Below are 27,670 nucleotides of genomic sequence, written 5' to 3'. Positions count from 1 at the left end.
TAGGCCTACCTGAGTTTTTTAATAAACGTAAAGGTGATATTATTTTGTTAAAACTAAGAGAGAGTTTTTTTGTTAAGGCTCTACATTCTGATAGTAATCATTGCTAGTATAGAGTGTTTGTTCAGTAACAGGAGTCTCCCTGTCTCTCTAGCTCTTTAATAGAAAATACACTTTCAGTTAGGTTGCCAATTTCAGCCAATTAGGAGAGTACCCATATCAGCTTAAATTTTATAGTGTTGCAGTAAAGATTTTGTCTGCTCACTTCTTTGTCATCACTTCCAATTTCACTTGTTTGATCTGTATCCATGTGAGTGCTCTGCCCTGGATACAATTGGTATCCCGACCTGAAAATGCATTTTCTGTTTATTAAAGAGCTGGAGAGACATTGCAATTAGTAGGCTACTTGAGCTATTTAACACTTGTAAAAATAAAAAATAAACAATATCACTTTAATTTAAATGTGTACTAAATATAGCCTATATTTGAGGATATAGTTTGTGAGTAGATAGCAAGGTTAAAGTAGACACATAAATATCAATATAACATATAATATATGATATATAATAATGTATCTGAACATGGAGACAAACAGGACTACCAGACTAAGTTGCAACAAACAAATATCTCACAAAACATATTTTTGAAAGAAGTAAAGACGTGAACGTGAACTCAATCCATACAGAAACGCCCATAACGGCTGCGTGAAGAGACGCGCTATATATAAGCGTGGTGTGCGAAAGGAGAGCCGTGGGTTAGTACAGTAGCGCGTTGCAGAAATCTCTGCACTTTATCTCGCCGATCTACAATCTAGCACGTAGGAGCCATGGATCATTTTAAACGAACGTTATCAATTTAAAGGTTTTCTGGACTGGAGAGTTATTGCCATCTCCATCACCAAATGGAAACATGATTGTCGATCATGTTCACCAATTTGTTGAGGGATTCGGTGAAATTGTTACGTCTTTAATGGATTATTTCTGGATTATCTCTTTGTGAAGGAATATCATTTCGTAACATTTCTTTTGAATATCTTTCTCAACTGAATGGATTTCTACCCCATGTATTGGTGAGTTTAGCCTATTTGTTTATTATCTAAATGAAAGATGAACTACAACGATCCAGCCGGTGGCGAAACGAAATTAAAGCAATTTGTCACTTATCAAAAATAGATGAGAAGTTTCACTTTAATTGTATAGTCAGTTTTAACATAACTTTTGAAATGCTTTTTGTGATTCTACAGACTGAATACCGTCCTTGAAAGGATCAATGTAGAAACATTTTAGGCATGATATCATCAATAATTATATTGGAGCCATCCTGCTTGACGTAGGCTACTTATTGAGTTTAATTCCATCCGTTGCAATCTCGTGCAATTAAGAATGTAATAAATAAATAAATAATGATGAATTATTATTCATATTAATTATTACAAAAAATATAAACTAGATATTTCGGACTTGAGGTGTGGCGTTTAGTCAAAGTAATTTACCATGCATTCTCAGTATATTTGCATCAACAGCCTGTTTGTAAACACCATCGAATCCCACTAGGCTTGAGGAATGTGTCTGAGGTCTCAACAGAACTGTCATAACTTGTCCTTGGCTCTCTAGTCATACTTAACAAGGTTCATGGGGTGAATGGGCTTTGTGTCAGGTTTAAAGGGAGGTTTTCGAGGATAATTTGTGGTCTGTGAATTTTTGGGAAAACATTCTGAACATTTATGCTACTGTAGGAAAAATACTGTAGGTCTCAATAGAATATCAATATTAGACCTATAGTTCTTATTTAGGTTTTCCTAAACATTATTCCATTTAATCTCAACATCAACCATATCTGACTCATTTAAACAATGACTCGTTTAAACAATGAGTCAGATATTCAATGTCTACATTTATTGGCCTATACTCTTTCTCCTGCAGGCTCTCTGTGCCATGGGCCTTATAACCTTCAAGTTACAACTATGTTAGCGATGAGCCACTACAACTCCTCAGCCCCCTATCACCTCCCACCGTTCTCAAACCACAGCCAAGGAGAGGTGAAGGCCGTGGTGGCTATGGAGGGCCTGTCTCTACAGGGGAACCTCACTTCGGAACAGCCCACCTCCAGTGAACCCATTGCAGCCATGCTGTCCATGACTCTGGGCATCATCTCTAATATCGTGGCCCTTTTCATCCTGGCGAACGCCTACTCTCTCCAGCGCAGACGCTCCAAAGCCACCTTCCTCTTATTTGCGAGTTCACTGGTGGCCACTGACTTCACCGGACATGTGATCCTCGGGGCGCTGGTCCTCACACTCTACCTCTCTGGAGGGGTGTCTCCTGAGGCGTACGACACAGCCGACGCCATGTGCCAGTTCCTAGGTGGTAGCATGGTATTCTTTGGCCTGTGCCCACTTTTCCTGGGCTGTGCCATGGCTGCTGAACGCTGTCTGGGTGTTACACAGCCGCTGCTGCACTCATCTCTGGTCACCACCACGCGAACAAAGATCTCCCTGTCTGTCATCTGGCTGATGGCCCTCTGTGTGGCAATGCTGCCTTGCTTCCGGTTGGGCTCCTACACCTATCAGTACCCAGGGACTTGGTGCTTCATCAAGGTGCTAGAGGACACCCAGGAGGCGGATGTGGCATTCGTGGTGCTTTTCTCCGGACTGGGCCTGGCGTCTCTGGCCGTGGCATTGGTGTGCAACACCATCAGTGGACTGACATTGGTGATGGCCCGGCTCAGGAGACAGCCTGGCAGCCACCACTCGGCCAAGTCTCACGACATAGAGATGGTGGCTCAGCTGGTGGGAATCATGGTCACCTCCTGTATCTGTTGGAGCCCTCTGCTGGTGAGCAGCTCCCTATATAAAGCACAAACACAGTACTGATGGAGCATTTTCTTTATTGTCCTATTTGTTAGTCATGCTGGATAAGAGTGCTTAGAGAATACTAAGTGCCGAAGTTGTAACATTGTAAATTATAGCCTTCACGACACACTGGCTCTCTGAGGGCTTACTGGATGCCAGTACTATACTATATACGCTATATTGTATGTGCACGGAGCATGGACTACATATTAAGCAGGCAAGTTGCAGTTGAGTGTACTGTTCGTATAAACTGATATACTGTACATATATATGTATACATACACACACACGCACACGCGCACACACACACACACACACACACACACACACACACACACACACACACACACACACACACACACACATTCTCTCTCTCACACGCACGCGCACACGCACATGCACACGCATACGCACTCTCTCTCACACGCACACACGCAAGCACACCAAATTAGTATGTAGTTGTTCACGGACCCCCATCTAAAAGTATATATACACACACACACACACACACACACACACACACACACACACACACACACACACACACACACACACACACACACACACACACACACACACACACACACACACACACACACACACACACACACACACACACACACAGTCGCTTGCAACTTGAGTAGTTATTCAATACAAAATAGCCATCGAAGGAGGTGCTGCAACATTAGCAATGCAATATGAACTAATTTTATGTCACATTTAGTAGGTGAGTAGTATAGTAAAGAATAGTACACTGGTCGTGCATTAGCATTCTGAGAGGCTTAACCCTAGAACACTAACCATGGGTGAATTTCACCCGAACAATTGTAATTATGTGATTTTCATAGAAGGTAGGTTTGTTTCCCTGCCCCCATCCCTGTATTTTTCTACAGGGTGGTCTTCGTGAATTTCACCCATGGTTAGATAGAGGGTAAAAAAAAATCCCATAATCCCACAATGATCAGCTAAGGCAATTAGACTGTAATTTAACTGGACAAGGCTCACATGTCCCAGGAATGGGTGGACCAAAGGAAAAGTTCCCAGCTCCATTTTTTTTATGATACCCACATTTTTCACAGATTTTGCTGCTTTTTTATAGGGTTCCGACATTTGTTTTAGTTTTTTTTATGAAATTTCATTTTGAAATATCAAAGAGGAGTACCTCAATTTGCCATGTATTGATGTACTTTAATATATTTGGATGAGAAATAGTTTTTATGGAATTTATTATATCAGGTAACATATACCCATGGTTAGTGTTAGTGTGACTATTTTCATGGTTAGTGTATAGGGTTAATGAATAGCTACTGTATTGTAAGGAGGTCCCTTTGACTTTGAAGCTGCCTGTGATTTTAGTGTTTCTTATTTTCTGTAATGGTTTTATTTAAAGGGCAGCCTGTTGACACTGTCATAACTTGCTCTTTTTAATTAAAGTATGCAAAATGTGCAGGTTGGTATTGATTTGATGGCTGAACCCAGTGTTTCTAACATGATGATGCTAAGTGCCTGTGCTGTCTCTTCGTTTACAGATCTTTGGCCTGATGTCAGTGATAAGATCCTATAGAGGTTCCATTGGGGATGACCTGTCCACCTACAAAACCCTGATGGTGATGGGCGTGAGGCTGGCATCCTGGAATCAAATCCTTGACCCCTGGGTCTACATCTTGCTGCGCCGTGCTGTCCTTCGCAAGATCTACCTCATCACAAAGCGCCAAGGAACCCTGAAGGGCAGCGTCTTACGGCGCTGGGACCCCACCTCCTTTCACAGCTCAGAGAAGGGCACAGTCAAAAACAATCTGAGCTGAGAATGTCTCTTCTGGATTTTCTTGCCTCCAGCCAGGTCCTTGAAGTAAAGAAGTCCTTTGGATATTAAAACTATAGAGAATGTGGCAGCATGAAGGTGAATGAGCAAAGAAATCTCACAAGGCAGTGAGTGTGTCTATGTGTAAATACAGAGCAGGCACAACTTACAGACTTTGACATCAGATATGTCCATAATAGACCTTTGTTTTCTCTTTCCATTCATCTTGAACACTTAAATTGCATCTGTTAAACAAGCATATGAGTGTTTTAAAGCTAAACGGATTTGATCCTCTGATCTCATGAATCAAGTTATTTCAAACTGTGATATTGCACATATTTTGGAAATATATATTTTCTAATGTTTGCTGACAACAAGTGACCATTCCTTATTTTATGTCTTCACTTGGACTAGCAGATGTAGGCTACAATATGTAAATGAAATAGGAAGCATACAATACCCATGAAAGTCTTTCTAAATCAATAGCTTCTGAGGATTGCAAAGCATCAATTATAACATTTTTAAACATTGTTTTACAGGTGTTTACTTTGAGGAAATGTCATTTCAAATTAATTATCAAGTTCATCTACAGAGGAGGAAAGATGCATTATTTAGCAAATACATGTTTTCAGCCAATAATCAATCATCCTAGAACATATTGTTGAGCGATAACGTAACGCAACCATCTTGTATTCCTCATTTTGAGGTTTGACAAATGTGGAAATAATTGTGCAATGATAGCATAAATGCTGAACGGAAAATCTAGGGTTAGCCAGAATGGTAAAATCCATTGAAAAACCTACGGTAATATTCAGCCGATTGTATTCTAGAATGTTGCTGTTCCAATATTGTGGAATTCATACATTTTATTAAGCTGCCTCAAATAATGTAAGTGTAATGCTGGGTAAGTAAAACACAGAAAGTAGACTTGTTCCTGACTTAACACCATGAAAAGACTTGTGTATTATTGTTAATTCAATAATGCTAACTTATTACTTGAACCCTCAATTTTATGAGGATATGAACTGAATGTAAATAAAACATAATTGAATGTCACAATCTAAAAGCTATAACATTTTCTGTTCTTTCATTAGATTTCTATTCTATTCTATCTATCTATTTATCCTATCTGTCTATATTTAGTGACTTGACTGAGAAAGATGGACGGTTTTCTAGGATATGTTGCTAAATTATAAGAAAATACTATAGTAAATATGCATTGTACAGAGGCCAGGGAACTCAATCCTCAAATATTTTGTACATTGGACACAAGACGACATTCCGTTAAAGCCCAAGATTGATTAATATCAACATATTAAGCGTGACAACATAACCTGCACATCTGTGACACTCACATATATGCGTGCACACCACCCAGACACACAGAGACATCGAGATGGAGAGACGCAGTTTTATGTTACTGCGTCAGGCAGTGTACGTTGGGACCTGTCCCAGTGTACACTGCCTGGCGCAGTGGAGCGCGCCTCTGAGCGCTCCTTTCTAGTTTCCACTACTCAGCAACACAACTAAGTGTTAGGACCACACCAGGAAACCAGGCATGGAGCTTCACAGAAAGGTCCAAGGAAATACAGTTATTATTACCGGTAGCTGGGTTTAGTTCCCTGCATACAAGCTGCAGGTAGTAATGTGGGTAGACTATTCTGTGGGAAGGGTGGCCTATGGCCTTTTGTCTCACATTGATCCCATAGTGGGTCCACTATTTAGTATACCAATGCTGGGCCCTCATTAGCCAGAGGAGGGGGAGGTTATAGGCTAGGCCCTCAGCCGTTTTCCCCTTCAAGGTGTTCTGTTGGGTTTGGGAAACCAGCTCTATTGACATAACTTTATTGATACAGTGGCACTGGTTACTGGTTTCATCTGACCACTTTACCATAACAGAGAAGTGTGTACCTTGTGGCACTGGCAGTGATAATACTGTACATAGAAGCAAGCTAATTGTGCATGTGTGGGTGCATACTGTATGATAAGGGTAGACAGACACTAGAGGGCAGCACACACATGTATATAGTTACTGATCCCACAGGGGAAATTCAGGCGTTAAAGGCAGAACAGCATCTAAACACAGGGCAGATACAGAAGAAAAAAGATGCAAAGGATTCAAATAAGGGTCAGTAGGTAGCAACATACTGGGACTATGACACACAAACAGAAAAAAAAAGCTGCTTGCGGTTTCTCACGGCTGCACTATGCAAGATTTTAAGCAAAAATCTGAATCACATATGCAATTAAAAATGTGTAAATTCAGCCCATCAGCCATCACCCCATGCCCAGATTAATTAGCCTGGTTCCAGACGAATCTGCCTTTGCAAAATTGCATCACACTTTAGCCCTCGGCAGATTAGGTCTGGCCCCCCTCAATAGAGATTTCATTTCTCTCCCTCCAAAGTCGTGAGGGACCAATCAGGGCCCAGTATCCAAATGTGGGCGGGCTTATCACCTTATTTGGATCTTTTTGTAACCGCCCCTTGGAAAAAAATCTATCGTTGATAGGGACCAGACTAATATCCACGCAGTGTGTCGTGTGATATTGTCTGGCCATGCGAGGCTACAGATTAATAAATACATTTTAGTGGTCAGGAGGAGTATGAAAACAGTTGCCTTTCGCTGCCACTTGGGGCCGCTAACATGCTCTCATTCAGTTGAGCACTAATTTCTCCTTTCTACATGTTCTAATGCTTATCATCAAAATGTTACTGAAATCTATTTAGTCTCTCTGCAAGTACATTGTTATAGCCTATGTGTTATATACTGACATGATGGAGCCATATAGGCTAACAGTAGAAATGCTCAGTAACTAATTAAATTAATGTTTTAGTACTTTTCCTCTGTACAAAAAGATTGTGTTTGTCATTAATGGTGGTTTTGCAGAGCAAAAGGTAGCCTAGGCAGGACTTACATTTATTTACTTCTTTCTTTGGCTTGTAGTCTATGGGCCCTATTTTTGCCGGTGCCTTACCCATTATCCCTTAACTTCTAGCCGATCTACATCGACACGTTGTGAGCTTGTAGAAAGGCTATTTGAACTATTTGAAAATGTTTTTAAAAATAGTAAAAAAAAAAAAATAAGTTTAGAGATAATGGGTAAGGCACCAGCAAAAATAGGGCCCTACCAGTCATACCCTTTGACCTCTGTTGCCTCTATTTACCATTGCTATTTACTTGCTGGAATGGTAACACTTAGCTATGAAGGAATAAGTAACATTACATAATTATTCATGTAATTATGCATAATTACATAAATAATTATGTTTACATGTAAACATACCATAATTATTTATATAATGTATAATGTATGTAGATTATTTATGGCTGCCATGAAAAAGGTTGTGTTCTGTCCGCGACATAACACTAACTAAACTGGATAGAGTGAATACATGATGGAATTAATTAATGTACTTGCTATGCTTGACCTGTACATTAATCTGGATTGATGCCAGAAGATGTAAAAAGATAGCTGGCAAGGGTTTTAGACTTTTCCCAGCTGTCAGCTCAGAGATACACCTGGCATTATTACATAATTGCCATTGAGTGTGAACTGTCCTAACTGTCTAAACAAATGAACATTCACATTTTAAACCATTATAAAGGACTTAGCATGCAGAAGGAAGAATGATGGCTTTATAAGAGGCAAAGATTGGGTAGGTGCAGTGGATATTTGTGGAAGGTGCAGTAGATCTTTGTTGACCTCTGTCAAATAGTTAACAAAGCTCACAAGTCTTTGTCTTACAGCCATCGTCAAAAACATCTTTTATTCGCCCCTTGATCATGAGCTGTAAAGTGCTGAGAAGGTGGGCTGGAGGAAATGGGCCACACAATCTTGTTTTGTCTGAATCAATTTCCCCCACCGCCATTTTTTTATCCATACAAAAATGTATTCTGAATGTGATTCAACTCTTGATTTAATGCCTTCTTCTGTGATCTAGTTAACCATTCCAAACCCAAATCAATAGTCTGAAGCAGGACTTGGGAATTCTGACAGCACTCTCTGTGTGCATCTTGGCCCCAAATTTGTGCTAGGTTCTTCTACATAGCTTGATAGTGAAGAAGAGACTGTAACTCCCTCCAAGCACAGACAGACACAAATGGTTTCCTTGCTACTGATTTATTGAAGGTGACTTCAAATCCCTCCAATCCACCGTGAAAACTATAAACAATAAAGATAAAATAAGCATGTTACAATAACATAAGATAGCGTCATGCACAGCATGTAAAATAGACACATTTTACCAGAGTAAAATACAGACAGTTCAAACAAACAAACAAATACCTCATTGGCTGCATGCTACACAAAAAGGGAGTACTCTTCAGTCTTCAGGTCCTTATAGACTTTTCTTATAACTTAAGACCATAACCTTTCTTATATCTTTAAATTTAGACAGTCTCTTGTGACCAGCATGACACGGATCTTCTGCACCTTGCTGCTTGCTGCTTCTTGCTGCTTGATGCTTCTTGCTGATTAATTGCATAATGCAAAAGTCCTGTGTAAACCCTATTTCACGTGAGAGCAGACCAAACGAGACACAGAACGACTTTGATACTTCAAAATAAAAGCATTACAATAACTTGACTCAAATAACCATGAAATAATGTACACATACACATTAACTTAAATACAGCCTTATCATGAACTTGGACTTAGTCTTTATAATTATATTAACTTATAGTAGCAACAGTTACAGAGACGCACAGACATCGTTCTATCATTTTATTCAAAAGGGAGGGTTACATTTGAGACAAATCTTATAATTATACTTCTGACTTACTGTATAATCAGTGCAATCCATACAGTAGATGGGGAAACCATGCTTACATATGTTTCTGATACAATACACACGTATTAAGAGAGAATAATACAATATTAAACTAAAGACTTTTACCACAATATGTGGGACTGAAAGTGGGAGGGGGGGTCTGACGGTCTGAGGAATGGTGTGGGGTCTGTGGTCTGAGGAAGTGACAGGAGGAATAGGGAGGGGTGGTGGGTGTTATGACCCACTCATACATCATGTGAGCCCTGTCAAATGTCAGGGGTCATACATCACTCATGATGACCTGTCAATCAAATACAAATGAACACATGTATACTTGTATGCATGCACAATAGGGGCATATTTAATGTACTACTCACTTCTACACCCCTCACTCCCTTTTTCAACAGCTGAAACCCTATGCTTTAGTCCTCTAGACTTTTGCAGTTACTTCATGCCTCCTGGCCCCTTCCCTATCTTACTGCCATTGTTTATATGCCCACTCGGTGTCTAAACCGACCCCAACCTTTACCCCAGTCATCATATTTATGGCTGGGGTACATCAGGCCTTATTAGCAGCACTCTTCACCAGAAGAGTGACCATACAGAGTGCCTGAACATTATTCCAGCCACTTCTGTGAGGAGTACACTTTCTTTTTTGGTACATCCTGGCCAACCACACTCTTGGTTCTTCTTTATTATTTAGGATTCAGATCGGGTTGTCACCTGTCAAAATAAACCAACACCAGGCTTTAGAATGTGTCAAGTAGCCTACAGTGCTTAACAAAACATTTTGTAGAGTTATGGTCCTTACACACCGGGAGCATTTATTTCATGCAATTACTTAGCAATAATTTAAACTGCCGTTTGTGTCATGAGCACATCCACTCAGAACCTTAATATTACGTGAAAAAAAAACACATTTCGAAATTAGGCCGATTTTTCAACACGAATAAAAGCATCAACCTGAAATGAGACATCATCAAATTAATTGTTTGATATATGGCACATTTTTGGATTGTTTATTCGTCACTCTCCTGGTGTGTAAGGACCTTTATGTAATAATACTTTATGTGTCTGGAGAAGGAAGGAGATAAAAGTTGGGGCAGGATGTGTGACTGCAGTTCTCTGAGATCATACATGTAACTGCCGACCACCGTTTATTGTGTGCCACTAAAATTGCATTGAATGGATGAGGTGGACTCTATTGAATTGGATGAGAGAAGTGCATTTCTAGCTGCAGAGAAGGCATGACTTTGGGGTAAGTTAAAATAATTATGATGATATCAAGGGATGTCTAACTCACATAAATCAATCAAAAGTAGCACAGTACCACAGCAAAAAGACTCCAAGTGGTATGCCAATTGCGAGACCTACACCAATCCACTTCCCAGTGTCTTCTCCAGGGCACTCTGTTGAAAAGAATTCATCTAAAACAAAACATATATATTAAGTACAGAAACTCAGAGGTCATAAAATAGAAGTTTTACTCTGATTCACTTTGGTGAAAATGTAAAACAAGATCTAAAAAGACCACTACTTATTTAAGGTACATTTCACTAAATTGTTCTGCACAGAATCTCAAATGTATCCTAATATCTTGCATACACTCTTTCAGTATGTCTTTTCATTACTGCCATGCTGTTCAGTGAAATTATGAAAATGAAAACACAGCATGGTCTAAATCCTCAATGATTGATACCACTGGGACATGACGCTTCTAATTACTTTTGAAATTTTCAGTAATTCAACCCAAAGTATTATAACCAATGAATGATGAACAATTATGTGGCTCACAAAAAAACTGTTGGCATTTTGCTAGGACAAAATACAGCTCTGACTTTGAGTATGGGATAATACATACATACATACATATTCAATTCACTTCTTAAACCAACCAGTCTCACCAGGGACCTGGTAGGATTCTTTCCCGGGGTTCTTTTCGACATCATACTGCTCTACTTCACATGATAAAGTGTTGATGGCTGTCTTCTCCACCGCTGACTTGCACATGCTGGTGTAGAGTCCATCCCCATCATCACTGATGGTCATTTCAGTAGGGAGGACATGGCCCTCGTGGTCGCGCCACCTCATTATAGGTTTAGAACAGCCACCCAACATGCACATCAGAATCACAAAGTTCCCGATGGCTCCAACTGAATAGCTGTAAGGTTGAGGAGCAGCACCTGGTGATACAATACATTCAAAACAACACAGAATGTGGCTCAAATTGCTGTGTACACTGTGCGTAATAAACGTTGTGAATGTGGCTCAAATTGCTGTGTACACTCTGTGTGTAATAAACTTAATGAATGTGGCTGAAATTGCTGTGTACACTGTGTGTGTAATAAACTATGTGAACCTGTCGCATGATACTGCCTATGCGTCATCTTGTTCTCCCGGGCCCGCTGCTTTACACAGAGGATTACTTCAACTGAATTGTCACACACTACAGACTGATGTAATTTGGGGGGTTGGGAGTACTGCATATATCTGTATATATATATAGTATATATACACATTGTATACTGTATATATTACACATGGATATATATATATATATATATATATATATATATATATATATATATATATATACACACACACACACACACACACACACACACACACACACACACACACACACACACACACACACAAATCATATTTTGAAGTAGGACCCAGCACAGCACCTTTACACACTTTCTTATTTTTCCTTTATTATCCTTATTTTTTTCTCTACCATCCTTAATTATTTCTTGTTATTCTTGCTGTTACAATGTTGAGGAACCAAAATATATATATTTAAAAAAAAGAGATTTTACTCTTGTGCACTTGTAATTTGTATAAAATATTGAATCTATAGGGCTCACTTATGTTAAATTCCTAAATTGAATTGAAATATAGACCTATTAAACAAGCTCACAAGCTCACAACGCCACGCAATGCGAGGCCTTGTGAGCTTGTAGATCGACTATTTTCAATTTGGCCAATGTTTGACCAGTTTTTATAGTATAGTTTGTTGATTACTTTTGATTGATGCAGTAATGATATTTTTTTAGCATCTCTTAAAAATCCTTAAATTGTCACTTTACTGTCATCTGGGGACCCCCCAAAATCCCCCCCTGGGGGTCCCGACTCACAGGTTGAGAACCACTGCTTTACATAACCGCAGGTGGAGAATTCTGAACCAGAACCAGGCAGCCCAAGTTTATAGTTCTTGCAACACACCCTCTCTGGGTTGATTTGCCCACTGCAGACCAAGACACAATTAACCCTACACTCAGACACCTACATTTTACTTATAATTCCATACAGTTATAGTGCACCATGGGAGCCGTTGAGTACATGTAGTGTATAAATGCATTGATCAGGGGCGTTATGGTGGCACTGGTAGGCTGGCAGCATAGCTATAGTAGCACTGGGTGGCAGGTGCCAAGTTTAGGAAATCGATGTCGTCTGTCATTACACATTCCAAACAGACTTTCAAGTTACACTAACAGTCTGTCTATCATACAGCTTCTGCTCTGCCTGTTTCACTCTTGTGCCAACCTGGCAACAGATTAGGATACATCAATGTCTGCAAGTCATTTCTCCATTGAAGCAAATTTGTGAAGAATATGACAAGATTAATAATCCATTGTTTTTCTAGTTTGTAGCCTGTCCTGGAGAATGGGCTTGTTAGTTAATAAACTGCATAACAGCACTCCCTCGCGTGTAATATTGCTTAGATATCGGTTGTATATTAGTTACATGGAGCATGCAATCTGACATATGTCTCTTTGTTGTTCTACAAGTTTAGCCCATAAACTTACAGTGTGAAATCCTATCTGCAGACATGTAAATGACTCACCGACAATCAATCAGCTGGCTGTAAAGTGGATTGATGCCAACGTGGATTCCTGAATGTGACATCCTTACGCCGGTGACCGGTCAGCTTCAGCGATGCATTCCTAAGCTTCAGCTCCTCCGTTCGTCCATTATACGCCTGCTTCTGTCTGTCATTGGACTGGAGACTGGACATCCAGCTCCATCCACCATACATACATATCCACTCTGTCTGTGCCAGCCGAGAGCCGGAATGTCTGCTATCTCAGGGAAAATGACATCATCATCTCCCAACAACAACAAAGCCATAAAAACAAGTACAAAACACATGATTTCTTTCTAGGACAGTCATATGTAGCCAGGCCTACCCGTAGTAGTTGATTATAAATAGTGCAGTAGCGCAAAACCGTATGATTGTCCATTTGGAAGCTGTCCAATTTAGAGGCATTGATCGGTTCTGGGTGGTTCGTGATGTAGCACAAGATCATGAAATCTTTTGGTCCTACGTCATTCGTTGCTTTATGACAGCGGTTCTCAAACTTTTTCATGTCAAGGACCCCCAAATCCACACTTATTAGCCCACGGACCCCCATTTGAAAAGATATTTCAAGACCCCCATAAGAGAAGATTTTTACGGCTCTAGCAGTGATTTTCAACCATTTTAATTTCAAGGACCCGTTTGACATGCATTAGGCTACGGACCCGCATTTAATGGCATTTCTATCTCTGGGACCCCAATGTATATTATACAAGCAATGTTAATTTAACTCTGAGTGTACATTTGGTTCCATTTGTATACTCATAAGGGTCCCATATATATGGGTCCATTTGGTTCCTATCTATCTATCATTTAACTACTGCTTTATGAACCATTCAAAACCAACGAGAACATCGAGGCCTACAGTAGCCACGCCCATGCAGACACCACCCAGTGAGCCATAGTCGAATATTAGACGTCCGTTTCTTTTAAGAAATTAGCTGAATCGGTCTATAATGTAGACCGAATTTAGCCGACTGAATTTAAAGCATTATTCCATAAACATCGATTAAAAAAACAACTGTAAGTTGCATAACTGATCACCAATTATTGGACAAAAACAATTTGAATAGCCATTGATCATTATAGCCTACAGTATAGTTTAAATTTAGCCAAGATTTAGACGTTTAAATCAAAACCATATACAAACGTCTACATTTAGACCAGTTTTAAACCATGACATTTATTTTATTTTTTAGACATGTTTTTGAAAAAGGGTTTTATTAGGACGCTAACAGTATGTTTAGAAGTGATAATATCTCACTATTATCGCTTAAATAATGGCAGTTTGCATTAATGGTGATAGGCCAGTAATGCAAATAGTCCTTTAAAATATATTTCTATAACGGCAGTTCACACTATTTGCGGTCAAGGACAGCCTAAATCAAAATAAACTCGACGTGACTGCACACTGCATACAATTAAACGTTATTTTAAAAACACTGATTTGTGTATCAATGGTGATTGTGCAGAATTAACAGTCAACCTGTGAATATAAGTACAATGTCAGTCTGTGTGAGACAGTCTGTGAATAATATTTTATTTTATTTTAGGCAGCTATCTCCTCTGTGCCCTTAATTGTCTGAAAATGCACCCTTCTACCATAATGGTATTAATTTAATTATTCTACCATATGAATCTGTCAATCATATTTATTAATGTAATTCACATTTTCACCCTTTATTCTCAGTAAAATATTTGATATGTCAAAAATATGTAGGTCTTTTTTTTACTTTACTGGAGTATTTGCAATTTTCAGTAATTTTACTTCTACTCCATTACATCTCAGAGGCAAATATCATAATTTTACTCCACCACAATTATTTGAAAACTTTATACTAGTTAGGCCTACTTTGTAGATTTTGATTATTATCACTAAAGATACATTAACCACTTCAGCCCTATAAACATTTCCGCCATTTGAAAATAGCAGATCTCTAACTCTTCGTTACGTCACCGCCCATGCCCATCGCAGGCGGCTTTGCGGGTGAGATCAAAGCCAGAGCTGCTAGAAGCTCCGTTCGGTGAGCAGAAATTGGACTTCCGGTTTTCGAGCTAGCAGAAATAAGGTTTCCGTCTGCCTTCAAAATAAGATTTTTTTTTTTTTTACTAAAATTTTTATCCCGCGATTTTTGTAACCCATTTTTTTCACCCGGTGCCAATTTCCTAAGTGATCCTGGGCACTACACCAGCCCTACACCAGCGTTAGACCAGTCCCCCACAGCCTGGGGAGGCCAGGGCCGAGCTCATGCTTCCTTCAGTGCATGAGAGCCAACTGACCTTCTTATCACCTGACAGGGGGGAGTTTCCCTGGTAGGACGTAGCGCGTGGAAGGAACACGTTATTCCAACCAGTTCCCTTCCCTTCCATCAGGCGCCCCGGCTGTCATGGGGGAGGCGGTATAGTGACCAGGATCACTACATGTTTTTGTGAGGGTATTAACTACCCCGGGAGACACGGGGAGAACATGCAAACTCCACACAGAGTAGGCCCTTTCGCCAACCCCACCTAGGGTATGGGCGCTGATGAAAAAAAAAAAATCTTATTTTGATGATTCTTCATCAAAATAAGATTTTTTAATGTTTTTTAAAAGACACAAATCTATTTTAAAAATACATTTATGATGTATGCGTTTTAAATGGCTCATACTAAAACACTTCTAAGTGGCAAGTTTTAAAAAAAAAGACACAATTGTATTTAAAAAATACATTTATGATGTACAGTATGTCTTTTTAAATGGCTTATACTAGATCACTTCTAAGTGCCAGGTTGTTCCAGTTTGAAATTGGCTATTGACCCCCATTAAATGTGCACTTAGCACTGTTTTGCACTTTAACTGGATATTGATTTGTGTGTGTTACATATATGTATTGTTTTTGTATTGTTTGTCCATTGTTGTAATAATGCTGACTCTAGGCCAGGTCACTCTTGGAAAATTATGATGATATAATATTGTTTATTGCAGAAGCAAATAAACAATGATAAAAGAGACCACAAAATATGCTACAAATCATAATAGTAGATAGTGCAGGTGAGATTTAAAAAAAAATAAGGATTTGGGGTTTATAAAGTTGATCTCACCTATTTAAAAACTAAAATACAATACAAATACAAATGCAAATACAAATGTAATCAGAAAAAAGAAATTAAAAAATTATATTATTCAACAACATATATACAACATGGAAACACAGCATAAAAAAAGATAGAGGACAGAAATATTAGTAGATTTGATGTGTGTGTGTGTGTGTGTGTGTGTGTGTGTGTGTGTGTGTGTGTGTGTGTGTGTGTGTGTGTGTGTGTGTGTGTGTGTGTGTGTGTGTGTGTGCGTGAATATGTCACAAGTGTTGGCACACGTGTCCGCCTCCGGTCCAGTGTCGAATTTCAATAGGCACTCCTTTGAACAGCATTTATCCATTTAGATACATTTTTTATCTTTTAAAAAACGTTTTTGTTACACAGAAACATAATATGTGTTGTATAGCTTCGTTTAAATGCTTAATTTATAGTTTTAATGTGCAAATGAACCGTTTTTCAATGGTTTTCAATGGTTTCTTTTTACTCTAGAGGGTACTCTTATTCTGAAGAGATCGTCAACCGGAAGTCTTATTTCTGCTCCGTTATTTCTGCTCACGGAACACAGCTGCTAGAGCGCGAGCAGCCTCACCCACACACACACACACACACACACACACACACACACACAGAGCGGCAAATACGAACGAGCGTTTGTGACGCAGCTCTGTTTAAATGTTTGGTATAGTAAAAAAGAGTGTTAAAAAGTTAACTAAACCACTCATAATGTAACATTATTCCAAATGGACGTCGAGTAGAGTTAACAATGTTGCAGGGAGGTGGGACAAGCTGTTAAAACGCTAAAACAAGACAATTATCTCCAAGCAGGTGAGATTTTTTTATGGAATTGCGAGTAATTTCACAATTGCAACTAGTAGGATGTGTGAAGTGAATATATAATATATGTGTTTATTGAGCTGTTTGTGACGCTGACACACATTGAAATGTTATTAGGCAAAGCAATGTAAAACATCACAATTACATTTATAATACTTTGTCTAAAAGGCCTTGTTTCCATTGAGGTCCTTGGTATTCATTTCATGACAGGCCTAGTCAGTGCTGGAAAGTAACAGAGTACATTTACTCAAGTACTGTAGGCTACTTTGAGTACAATTTTGAGATTTTTTTTACTTTACTCGAGTATTTCCAATTTGCAGTACGTTTACTTCTACTCCACTACATCTCAGAAATAAATATTGTACTTTTACTCCACTACAATTGTTTGAAAACTTTAGTTACTAGTTACTTTGTAGATTTTGATTATTATTACAAAACCTACAGTAACCACTTAAGCCCTATATATATATTTCGGCCATTTGAAAATAGCAGATCTACAAGCTCACAATGCGTCGCGGTGCGAGGCATTGTGAGCTTGTAGATCTGCTCATACAGTAGCAGACCGCTTTGCGGTCAGATCAAAGGGACAGCAGGTGTTTGCCGCCTCGCGCGCTCGCGCTCTCTCACACACACACACACACACACACACACACACACACACACACACACACACACACACACACACACACACACACACGCACGGCAGCAAACACGACGTTTAATTGTTTGGAAGTAAAAAGACAGTTTAAAAGTGAACTTTAACAACTCCTAATGTAACATTAGTCCACATGGACATGGTTATGGGTAAAGTTATCAGTTTTTATTAGGCTGGTGAAGAGCAGGCTGTTTAAAACACAAGTGAATGAATTCTCCATCCAGACAAACAGGTGAGCAGTGATTTTCAACCATTTTAATCTCAAGGACCCCCAGTTTGACATGCATTAGGTTACGGACCCCCATTTAATGGCATTTCTATCTCTGGGACCCCACAACTGTAAAATCTATGTTAATGTAACTCTGAGAGGTCCATTTGGTTACATTTGTACACTCTCAGAGTTACAGATACATTTGTACACTCAGTTACAGACCCATAAGGGTTCCATTTGGTTCCAAGTGGGGTCATGGGGGACCCCTGACCCCACTTTGAGAACCAATACACTAGGCTGTGTATGTTCGCTCACTTGAATTAATTAATTAATTATTTCTTTCTTTCTTTCTTTCTTTCTTTCTTTCTTTCTCTCTTTCTTTGTTTCTCAGAGTGGAGACACAGACTGTGCTGAGGTGGTTCTTGTGTCCTAAATGCCCAGAAGACTGAGGTTCTCACAGTAGAACATCCTACCAGAACATCCAGCTCTAATGACTACACAGAGGTTATCTGGTGAAGCTACCTGAGAATTCTCTGTGAGTTTTTCTTATTTTCTTTACTTATACATTTATATATATAATATTTCCAATTTGCAATACTTTTACTTTACTCCACTACATCTAAGAGACAACTATTGTACTTTTACTCCACTACTATTTGCAAACTTAAGTTACTAGTTACTTTGTAGATTTTGATTATTACTAAACATATATTAAACACTTCAGCCATTTCGGCCATTTGAAAATGGCAGATCTACAAGCTCACAATGCGTCGTGATGCGACACATTGTGAGCTTGTAGATCTGCTATTTTCAAAAGATTTGTATCCATTTGAAAACTTGTGAAACAGGACATTCTGCATAATGAGTACTTTCTACTTTTGGGACCCATTAAGACCTGAAGCCGATTCTACACGTCTCCTAAATCCCTATTCTATAATATTCAGAAAAATGTATGTTTCTATATCAGTGGTGCTCAATCTGTTTCATGTCAAGCACCCCCAAAATTATATGTATTTGGCCACGGACCCCCATCTCAAAATATTTTGTTCCAGGGGGTCCCAGAAGCAAAGATTTGAGTTAAAAATGTTCGCTTTAAAAAATATATATATTCAAAGATTTGCACACATTTTCACGATTTTTCAAAAATAGCAGATATACAAGCTCATAGTGCGGCACTCAGTGCCACGCTATGGGCTTGTAGATCTGCTATTTTTGAATAGCCAAAGTGTAAAATAAAGCTTTTTAGCTCAAATCTAAAAATGGTACAGATGCGTTCCACGTTTTAAACGGTTTTAAAGTACATTTTGATGCCAACACCTTGTGGTGTGTGACACACACACACACACACACACACACACACACACACACACACACACACACACACGCACACACCACCTGATTCGGATGCTATCAATGCATTGAATGGGACATTATCACCTTTTATTAGACCATTGAATGGGCGAAGTAGGCGACCTACTTACCTACCCGCGATTTATCAGACCATTCATTGGGTGTTATCAAGACATACTGACCTACCAACGGAGATGACTTAAATAGTTCAGTTTCGGTTTTGGTTTTGGTTGTTTTGGTTTCGGACCATGACAGAGGCGCGCAGTCTCAGGCGAGCTAGAGCCCCGCGAAGGACTACCGAGGGAGCTAAAGCGACCGAGTTGCCGCCCTGAGCGGTGCGACGCTCGCCTGAGCCTACTCAGCGCCGTTGGAGTTATGTACCGATAGGCACAGAATCGTAAATACTGTTGTGGGGACTGCTCCGCCTCCAAAGTAGGTCAGTAGCTCCTGATTACGCCCAATGAATGGTCTGACAAATCGCGGGTAGGTCCGTGTATCGCCTACTCGTCACCTACTCGCCCATTCAATGGTCTGATAAAACGTGATAATCTCCCATTCAATGCATTGATAGCATTCGAAGCCGGACACACACACACACACACACACACACACACACACACACACACACACACACACACAAACACTTTAACCTTTTATACCTTGGCTATTTTAGAAAAATCGTGAATATTTGTGCAAATCTTTGAATATATTTTTTTAAAGCAAACATTTGTAACTCAAATCTTTGCTTCTGGGGGTCCCTGGAACAAAATATTTTGAGATGGGGGTCCGCGGCCAAATACATATCATTTTGGGGGTCCTTGACATGAAAACGTTTGAGAACCACTGCTGTAGAGGAGGAGGAGGAGGGATGTTCATATTTGTATCATGTTTTGTCTTTTTATAATGTGTGAATGAACTGGGCCTGTGTGTGACATATAGTGAGATTTGTTTGGAAATTCCTTTATGATTAAGAGTCATTGTGTAGATAACATAATAGTTGAGTTAACCCATTCAATCCGGGAACACATCTGTGTCATTTTAAGATTTATTTGGCTATTCAAAAACAGCAGATCTACAAGCTCATAGTGCGGCACCGAGTGCCGCGCTATGAGCTTGTAGATCTGCTATTTTTGAAAAAGATATTGTGAAAATTTGTCAAATCTTTGAATATGTATATTTTTTTAAAAGCGAAAAGTCAAATCTTTGCTTCTGGGGGGTCCCTGGAACAACACATTTTGAGATGGGGGGGGGTCCGCTGGTTCCTATTTGTCTCTCAAGCAAGGTGGTTAAGATCATTGAAGGCTGGCTGAGCTCGTTCATTTGGAGCAAGAGACGGCCCAGGTTAAAATTATCAAAATTACAAGTTCTGTCTGGCCCTGAGGGTGGACTAGATCTTATAAAGTGGTATCAGGCAGCTGCACAATAGGCTCTATGCACAGCAGCCATATTGGGAATGAATTGGGCCCTTTCCTTACTTCCTTCACAGGTGTTGCCAATAATACTAATTAAGGCTCTGTTCCATTTAGTGTGGCACAGTGGTTGTCTTATTTTCAAGGACCCCCATAACTCTGAGAGTGTACAAATGGAACCAATTGGACCCTTACGGGTCCATTTGGTTACATTTTTACACTCTCAGAGTTACACACAAGGGGCCATTTGGGAACCAAAATGGAGTGTTTCTAGTGAGCCAACATGCACAATAGCAGCACCCTGACCAGAATGGAACAGAGCCTTCATTAGTATCATTGGTAACACCTGTGAAGGAAGTACGGAAGGGGCCCAATTCATTCCCAATATGGCTGCTGTGCATAGAGCCTATTGCGGTTTGTAGCGGCCTGGTTAAAGGGTGACCAGCCTTCAATTTGGCTAGATATTGAAACTGCACAGTGTGATTGTCCTCTCCGGCATCTCTTGTTTCTTACAGACCCTAAAACAGTGAAGAAACTTTGTAAAACCCCAATTGTTTCCAACACGCTTAGGGCGTGGAGGGTGACGAGGCTCCTGGAGGGCCGAGCCAAAATAACATCACCTCTCACCTCAATTCGGGGGAACCCAGACTTCCCTCCTGGCCTTAATGACCCTGGGTTTAATTCTTGTAAAGATGGTGGTATAACAACATTAGGAAATGTGTCTGAGGGTCCTATACTCATGTCGTTTGATCAAATACTAGAAAAATATGGTCAATTTTTTCATATTTTTTACAGGTGAGGGATTTCATTCTCAGGCGCACACAACACTATCAACTAACATAGGTACCTCTCCAATTGAAAGAGCACTGACAATGGATTTTACAAGGGGTTTTATTAGCATTCTCTATGGCCCGTTAAGATCCAATGTGACTGTTAACACCCTGGATACTAAGAGGAACTCAGAGTTACAGACCCATAAGGGTCCATTTGGTTCCATTTGTACACTTTCAGAGTTACAGACCCATAAGGGTCCATTTGGTTACATTTGTACACTTTCAGAGTTACAGACCCATAAGGGTCCATTTGGTTACATGTGTACACTCAGTTACAGACCCATAAGGGTCCATTTGGTTACATTTGTACACAGAGTTACAGACCCATAAGGGTCCATTTGGTTACATTTGTACACTGTCAGAGTTACAGACCCATAAGGGTCTGTATTTGGCCGGTATATGTATTTGGCCACGGACCCCCATCTCAAAATATCTTGTTCCCGGGGGTCCCAGAAGTGGGAGGCATGCGATAATCCGACTATGTGGTATCCGCGTGCGGTTAGGGTTAGGGTGCGGGTTTGGTTCGGGTTTAGTATTGAAACGTCGGAGCGCTGCGCTGTCGGAGGAATGCGCTGTTGGACTAACGTACTGCACCCCCCAGAAGCAAAGATTTGAGTTAAAAATGTTTGCTTTTAAAATATATATATATTCAAAGATTTGCACACATGTTCATGATTTTTCAAAAATAGCAGATCTACAAGCTCAGTGCCGTGCTATGAAAAAAAGTTTGAGAACCACTGCTGTAGAGGAGGAGGAGGAGGGATGTTCATATTTGTATCATGTTTTGTCTTTTTATAATTTGTGAATGAACTGGGCCTGTGTGTGACATATAGTGGAATCTGTTTGGAAATTCCTTTATGATTAAGAGTCATTGTGTAGATAACATAATAGTTGAGTTAACCCATTCAATCCGGGAACGCATCTGTGTCATTTTAAGATTTCTTTGGCTATTCAAAAACAGCAGATCTACAAGCTCATAGCGCGGCACCGAGTGCCGCACTATGACCTTGTAGATCTGCTATTTTTGAAAAATAAATTGTGAAAATGTGTCAAATCTTTGAAAGCGAAAAGTCAAATCTTTGCTTCTGGCCCTGAGGGTGGACTAGATCTTCCCAATATAAAGTGGTATCAGGCAGCTGCACAATTGCGGTTTGTAGCGGCCTGGTTAAAGGGTGACCAGCCTTCAATTTGGCTAGATATTGAAACTGCACAGTGTGATTGTCCTCTCCGGAATCTCTTGTTTCTTAGAGACCCTAAAACAGTGAAGAAATTTGGTAAAAACCCAATTGTTTCCAACACGCTTAGGGCGTGGAGGGTGGCGAGGCTCCTGGAGGGCCGAGCCAAAATAACATCACCTCTCACCTCAATTCAGGGGAACCCAGACTTCCCTCCTGGCCTTAATGACCCTGGGTTTAATTCTTGTAGAGATGGTGGTATAACAACATTAGGAAATGTGTTTGAGGGTCCTATAGTCATGTCGTTTGATCAAATACAACAAAAATATGGTCTATCTCGCAACATTTTTTTGTTCTCCAATGGACCCTTAGCTAAACCCCACCCCAAAAGCGATTGTACAATGCCAGCTTAGCAACCGTTGTTAGCCTGGCATAGGTCTGGCAAGCTTTCGTCACCTGCCATAGCTGTCAATGTTATTTCGCCCGCCCGCACACACACAATCATTTGCAACATAATAGCAAGAATAGGAATACCACGATAACGCAATGGTGACTATGATCTATGTTAATGTAACTGAGTGTGTACAAATGGAACCAAATGGACCCGTTAGGGTCCATTTGGTTCCATTTGTACACTCTCAGAGTTACAGACCCATAAGTGTCCATTTGTTCCTAATCTATCATTTAGCTGGGGACCCCCCATTTGAAAACTTGTGAAACAGGACATTCTGCATAATGAGTACTTTCTACTTTCGGGACTTAACCCATTAAGACCTGAAGCCGATTCTACATGTCTCCTAAATCCCTATTCTATAATATTCTGAAAAATGTATGTTGCTATATCAGTGGTGCTCAATCTGTTTCGTGTCAAGGACCCCCAAAATGATATGTATTTGGCCACGGACCCCCATCTCAAAATATTTTGTTCTAGGGGGTCCCAGAAGCAAAGATTTGAGTTAAAAATGTTCGCTTTAAAAAAATACATATTAGGGGTGTGCCGATACACTAATTTCACGAAACGATACGATACGATATTTGGCTCACAACTTCGATACGATTTCGATACGATACGATACGCACTTTTTTTATTATGAAAATATATGGAGGAGAAAAAAAGAAAATGCAAACAAATAATTCTGTTTTTGCATTATTCAGACATGCAAACTTGTAGCTTTTCAGCTACAATAGCCGTTTTGAATCCAAATAGTATGACACCTGACCCGAAAAAAAAACATGTTGTCACTCTTTTCACTTCGGGGCCGTCTGCATGCCTGATTATTATGATTGTAAAAAAAAAAAAAAAAACTTAAAAAACGATATTTTTTTCCCCCAAAACGATACATATCGTCGCGAAAACGTATCGCGATATATCGCGGGACGATATATCGGCACACCCCTAATACATATTCAAGATTTGCACACATGTACACGATTTTTCAAAAATAGCAGATCTACAAGCTCATAGCGCGGCACTCAGTGCCGTGCTATGAGCTTTTAGATCTGCTATTTTTGAATAGCCAAAGTGTAAAATAAAGCTTTTTAGCTCAAATCTAAAAATGGTACAGATGCGTTCCAGGTCTTAAAGGGTTTTAAAGTACATTTTGATACCACCCCCCCCCCACACACACACACACACACACACACAGCTGAGTCAAATGACTGATTGACATCACCAGCTGGTTTGGAAGTGACAGATCAATTGTGTTGCAATGTTTCCTCTGTGTGCATAATAATGACATTTTTAAAGCAACACACAAGGACTAAAAGGGTTTTAAATATGTTTATTGAGGCTCTTGACTCTGTGAGGAAGTTAAATGATGTGTGGGTCACGTGTCTCTCCTCTGCAGAGCTGGTAGGGTAATCCTGTTGATTGGGAAAGGGCTGTAGAGCGTGGTTCTCAAAGTGCGGGGGGTTCCAGGGGGTCCCCAGCAAAATGTGTTAATATAGAATCACAATCATTTTATTTGTAACCACTTTAACCTTTTATACTTTGGCTATTCAAAAATAGCAGATATACAAGCTCATAGCACGGCACCGAGTGCCGCACTATGAGCTTGTAGATCTGCTATTTTAGAAAAATCGTGAATATTTGTGAAAATCTTTGAATATAATATTTTTTAAAGCAAACTTATTTTTCTTTCTCTCTCTCTCTCTCTCTCTCTCTCAGAGTGCCCAGAAGACTGAGGTTCTCAAGGAGATGTCGGAGATCAAGGATCCATGGATTTGTCTGCCTGGGGGGGGATTCCTCTGTGCGGTTGACCCTGGTCTTAGGTGGACCTCCACTGTGGCTCGATTGCTGCTCGATCAGATTTCTGTCGACTACGGTGGTCTCCACTGGTGGTCTCCGCCAAAGACCTCGGCCCCGCAGGGGTTTCCTCTGAAGACACCTCATAGTAGGACCTAATTTTAGGAACTAATGTTTCCTTTTCCTTAGCTGGATGCTGCAGTTGCTTCATGCTGCAGTCTGTTGGATGGTGCTTGTGGCGTATGCATGTTGGATGCTGATTAAGTCGTATGTGTGCTGATGTGGTTAAAGATGTTGCTCTGCTGCTTTTTTTTCCAGGTTGTGGAATCGACAATTGTATATGTATTTATTGTTTTCAGGTTGAATCTACAAGGTAGTTTTTTTCAGGGTGTAGTACGACTATGTTGGTAGTGTAACCCTAACACGTTTCTTTCAGGTTGTAGTACGACTATATTGGTAGTGTTGTGGCTGTTATTTTGTGTGTGTGTGTGAGAGAGAGAATTTGCATTCAATATATTTTTAGACATAAGCCTCTGTAAATCCAGGCCTGGACCTGGTCATTTCGTTCCGTTCACACTAATCACATGACGCTGCTACATTTTAATCAAGACAATCTACGTTTTTCATTTAAAAGTTTAATTTCTTGCCCGAAGAAGAACAAGATCAAGATCACCATGTTGATGTATTTCATCAACATGGTGATCTTGATCAACAACGAGATGCACATTTTGAATGAAAAATTTCTACCCAATGGAGCAACTATTTTTGATTGCTCGCCCACATTTGGAGTTACATCATGGCAAGGTAACTATACAATCCAAAATCAGAATGTGGTACTTATGATCATATTATTTTATGAACAATCTAATGAGCATTTTTCTTTCTTTCTTGACCCAGATTGGACCAGGTGCTGAAGACGATGAGAGATTATCGCCTCGACATACTAGGCCAGGGGCATTCAACTAGATTAGACAGGGGCCCAAAATTGTTAAATGAATTGAGGTCGGGGGCCACAGGCCTATGAAAACAAAAGAAAATAACCAAATGTTCATGGTTAACCGTTTAACCGGTAACTGTTAAGACATTTGTAACCAGATAATACCAACGGTTAAATGGTTCATATTTATTTTTCATTTAATTGTTAGTGCAAATTCGCCCCCCCTCCCCGACATAAAGTGGTGCCTGGAGGCAGATGCACAGCAACCACATAAGACTGCAATTCTGCCTTAAGTTAAACACAGGGAAATAAAGTACCATGCGCACTTCAAGAAGCTGACAAGCTGACAAGCTGACATACACCTGAAGGCTGTGGGATTTCCTTTTCAAAACATTTCACAGAATAACACCATGTTTTGCAGTAAAACTATGATCTGAATTCAAATGTTTTCTTCAATCAAAAATCTTGCAGTTTGATAACTGAGGTAATTATGTACTATGCATGATAATGCAGCATGGCAGATCTACAGCAGTAGGAATACATTTCCTGACACAGAGTGGAGGATCGTCCCCAAATATTCTGGAATACAACTGCTTCCAATAATGAATTAGTCAAATCAATTAAGCATGTGTCACTCCTCCAGCGCAGTGGGGACTGGGAAATTAATTAATAGTTGATAATGTGGTATATTTAAAGCCACTGACTTACAGGTTTAATGCACTATACTAATTGCCAACAACGCCATATTGTAAAGTTAGTTTGATGTTCCAGAGATGTGAATAGATGTTTGAAGAATGGATTTGAGTCATCACTCCGTAGTGAGGTTCGTTGCTTCGGATTTATTTCATGGAACAAACAGAGTACAAACAGCTTTCCTGGGGAGCCTCAGCTCCCCTAAGCGCGGCCCTCCGGCCTGAGACACACTAAGTTAGTTACATTTCAGTCCATCTTTTATAGTAGTGAGATCTAAAGAATAAGAGGAGATACGTGTTGAGTGTGACAGCCCTCATAAGTGAACCCCCACTTCCCCTGGCCCCACACATTTGCAACTATATGGTGCCAGGAAAAGAGAGGTGTCAGCCTTGATCTCAAATGCATAGCCACTATGTCTATCAACTAGAACAATAGCCAATGTTAATTGTCACCCCCACCAGGGTCCTCTCTGTCTGCTATCTGTACAGGACAAAGTAGACCTATAATAATTCTAACATATGACTTAAATGTGTACCTTAAGTTATGAAATATACAACAGACCCCCCACGGGAGACTTCAAACGTCTTCCGCAAAAACGTATATTTCCAAAGAAAACTAAGAACCGCCCCCCATGAAACTTACTGGAACACAACCAGGACAAAAATAAAACATTCAGGAACACTAAAGAGCAAACAACATCCAATACAGAACAATGCACATACAGGAACCAAGATTACATAGTACAGTGACAAGGTGATTTACAAATAGACAGAAAACTCATTCCTTGATTCCAATTAGCGTGCAGGATCCCCCTGTTAGTCCTTCAAACTCTGGGAAAAATGTTACACATAAAACATAAGGGAATCGCCCTCATACACATCTCACGGGAATCGCCCGCATGTACCTCACGGGAGTCGCCCGGTTCTCAGCACTCAACGAAAATAAAAAAATCCACATTTAACCCCAG

The 27,670-nt window shown here is 40.0% G+C and overlaps 1 protein-coding gene across 1 annotated transcript; it reads left to right on the top strand.

Annotated features, from left to right (window-relative positions):
* Positions 1–837: 837 nt before the first annotated feature.
* Positions 838–5,642, top strand: ptger1a (prostaglandin E receptor 1a (subtype EP1)). Its single transcript, XM_084081146.1, has 3 exons — positions 838–1,066; positions 1,920–2,830; positions 4,378–5,642. The coding sequence occupies exons 2-3, from the start codon at positions 1,961–1,963 to the stop codon at positions 4,651–4,653; spliced, it is 1,146 nt and encodes a 381-aa protein (XP_083937272.1). The 5' UTR covers positions 838–1,066; positions 1,920–1,960; the 3' UTR covers positions 4,654–5,642.
* The last annotated feature ends 22,028 nt before the right edge of the window (positions 5,643–27,670 follow it).

Source organism: Gymnoscopelus microlampas (assembly GCF_963454915.1).
Source record: "Gymnoscopelus microlampas genome assembly, chromosome: 2".
In the NCBI taxonomy this organism is placed as follows: Eukaryota; Metazoa; Chordata; class Actinopteri; order Myctophiformes; family Myctophidae; genus Gymnoscopelus; species Gymnoscopelus microlampas.
This window is presented reverse-complemented; position numbering and strand designations above follow the sequence as displayed.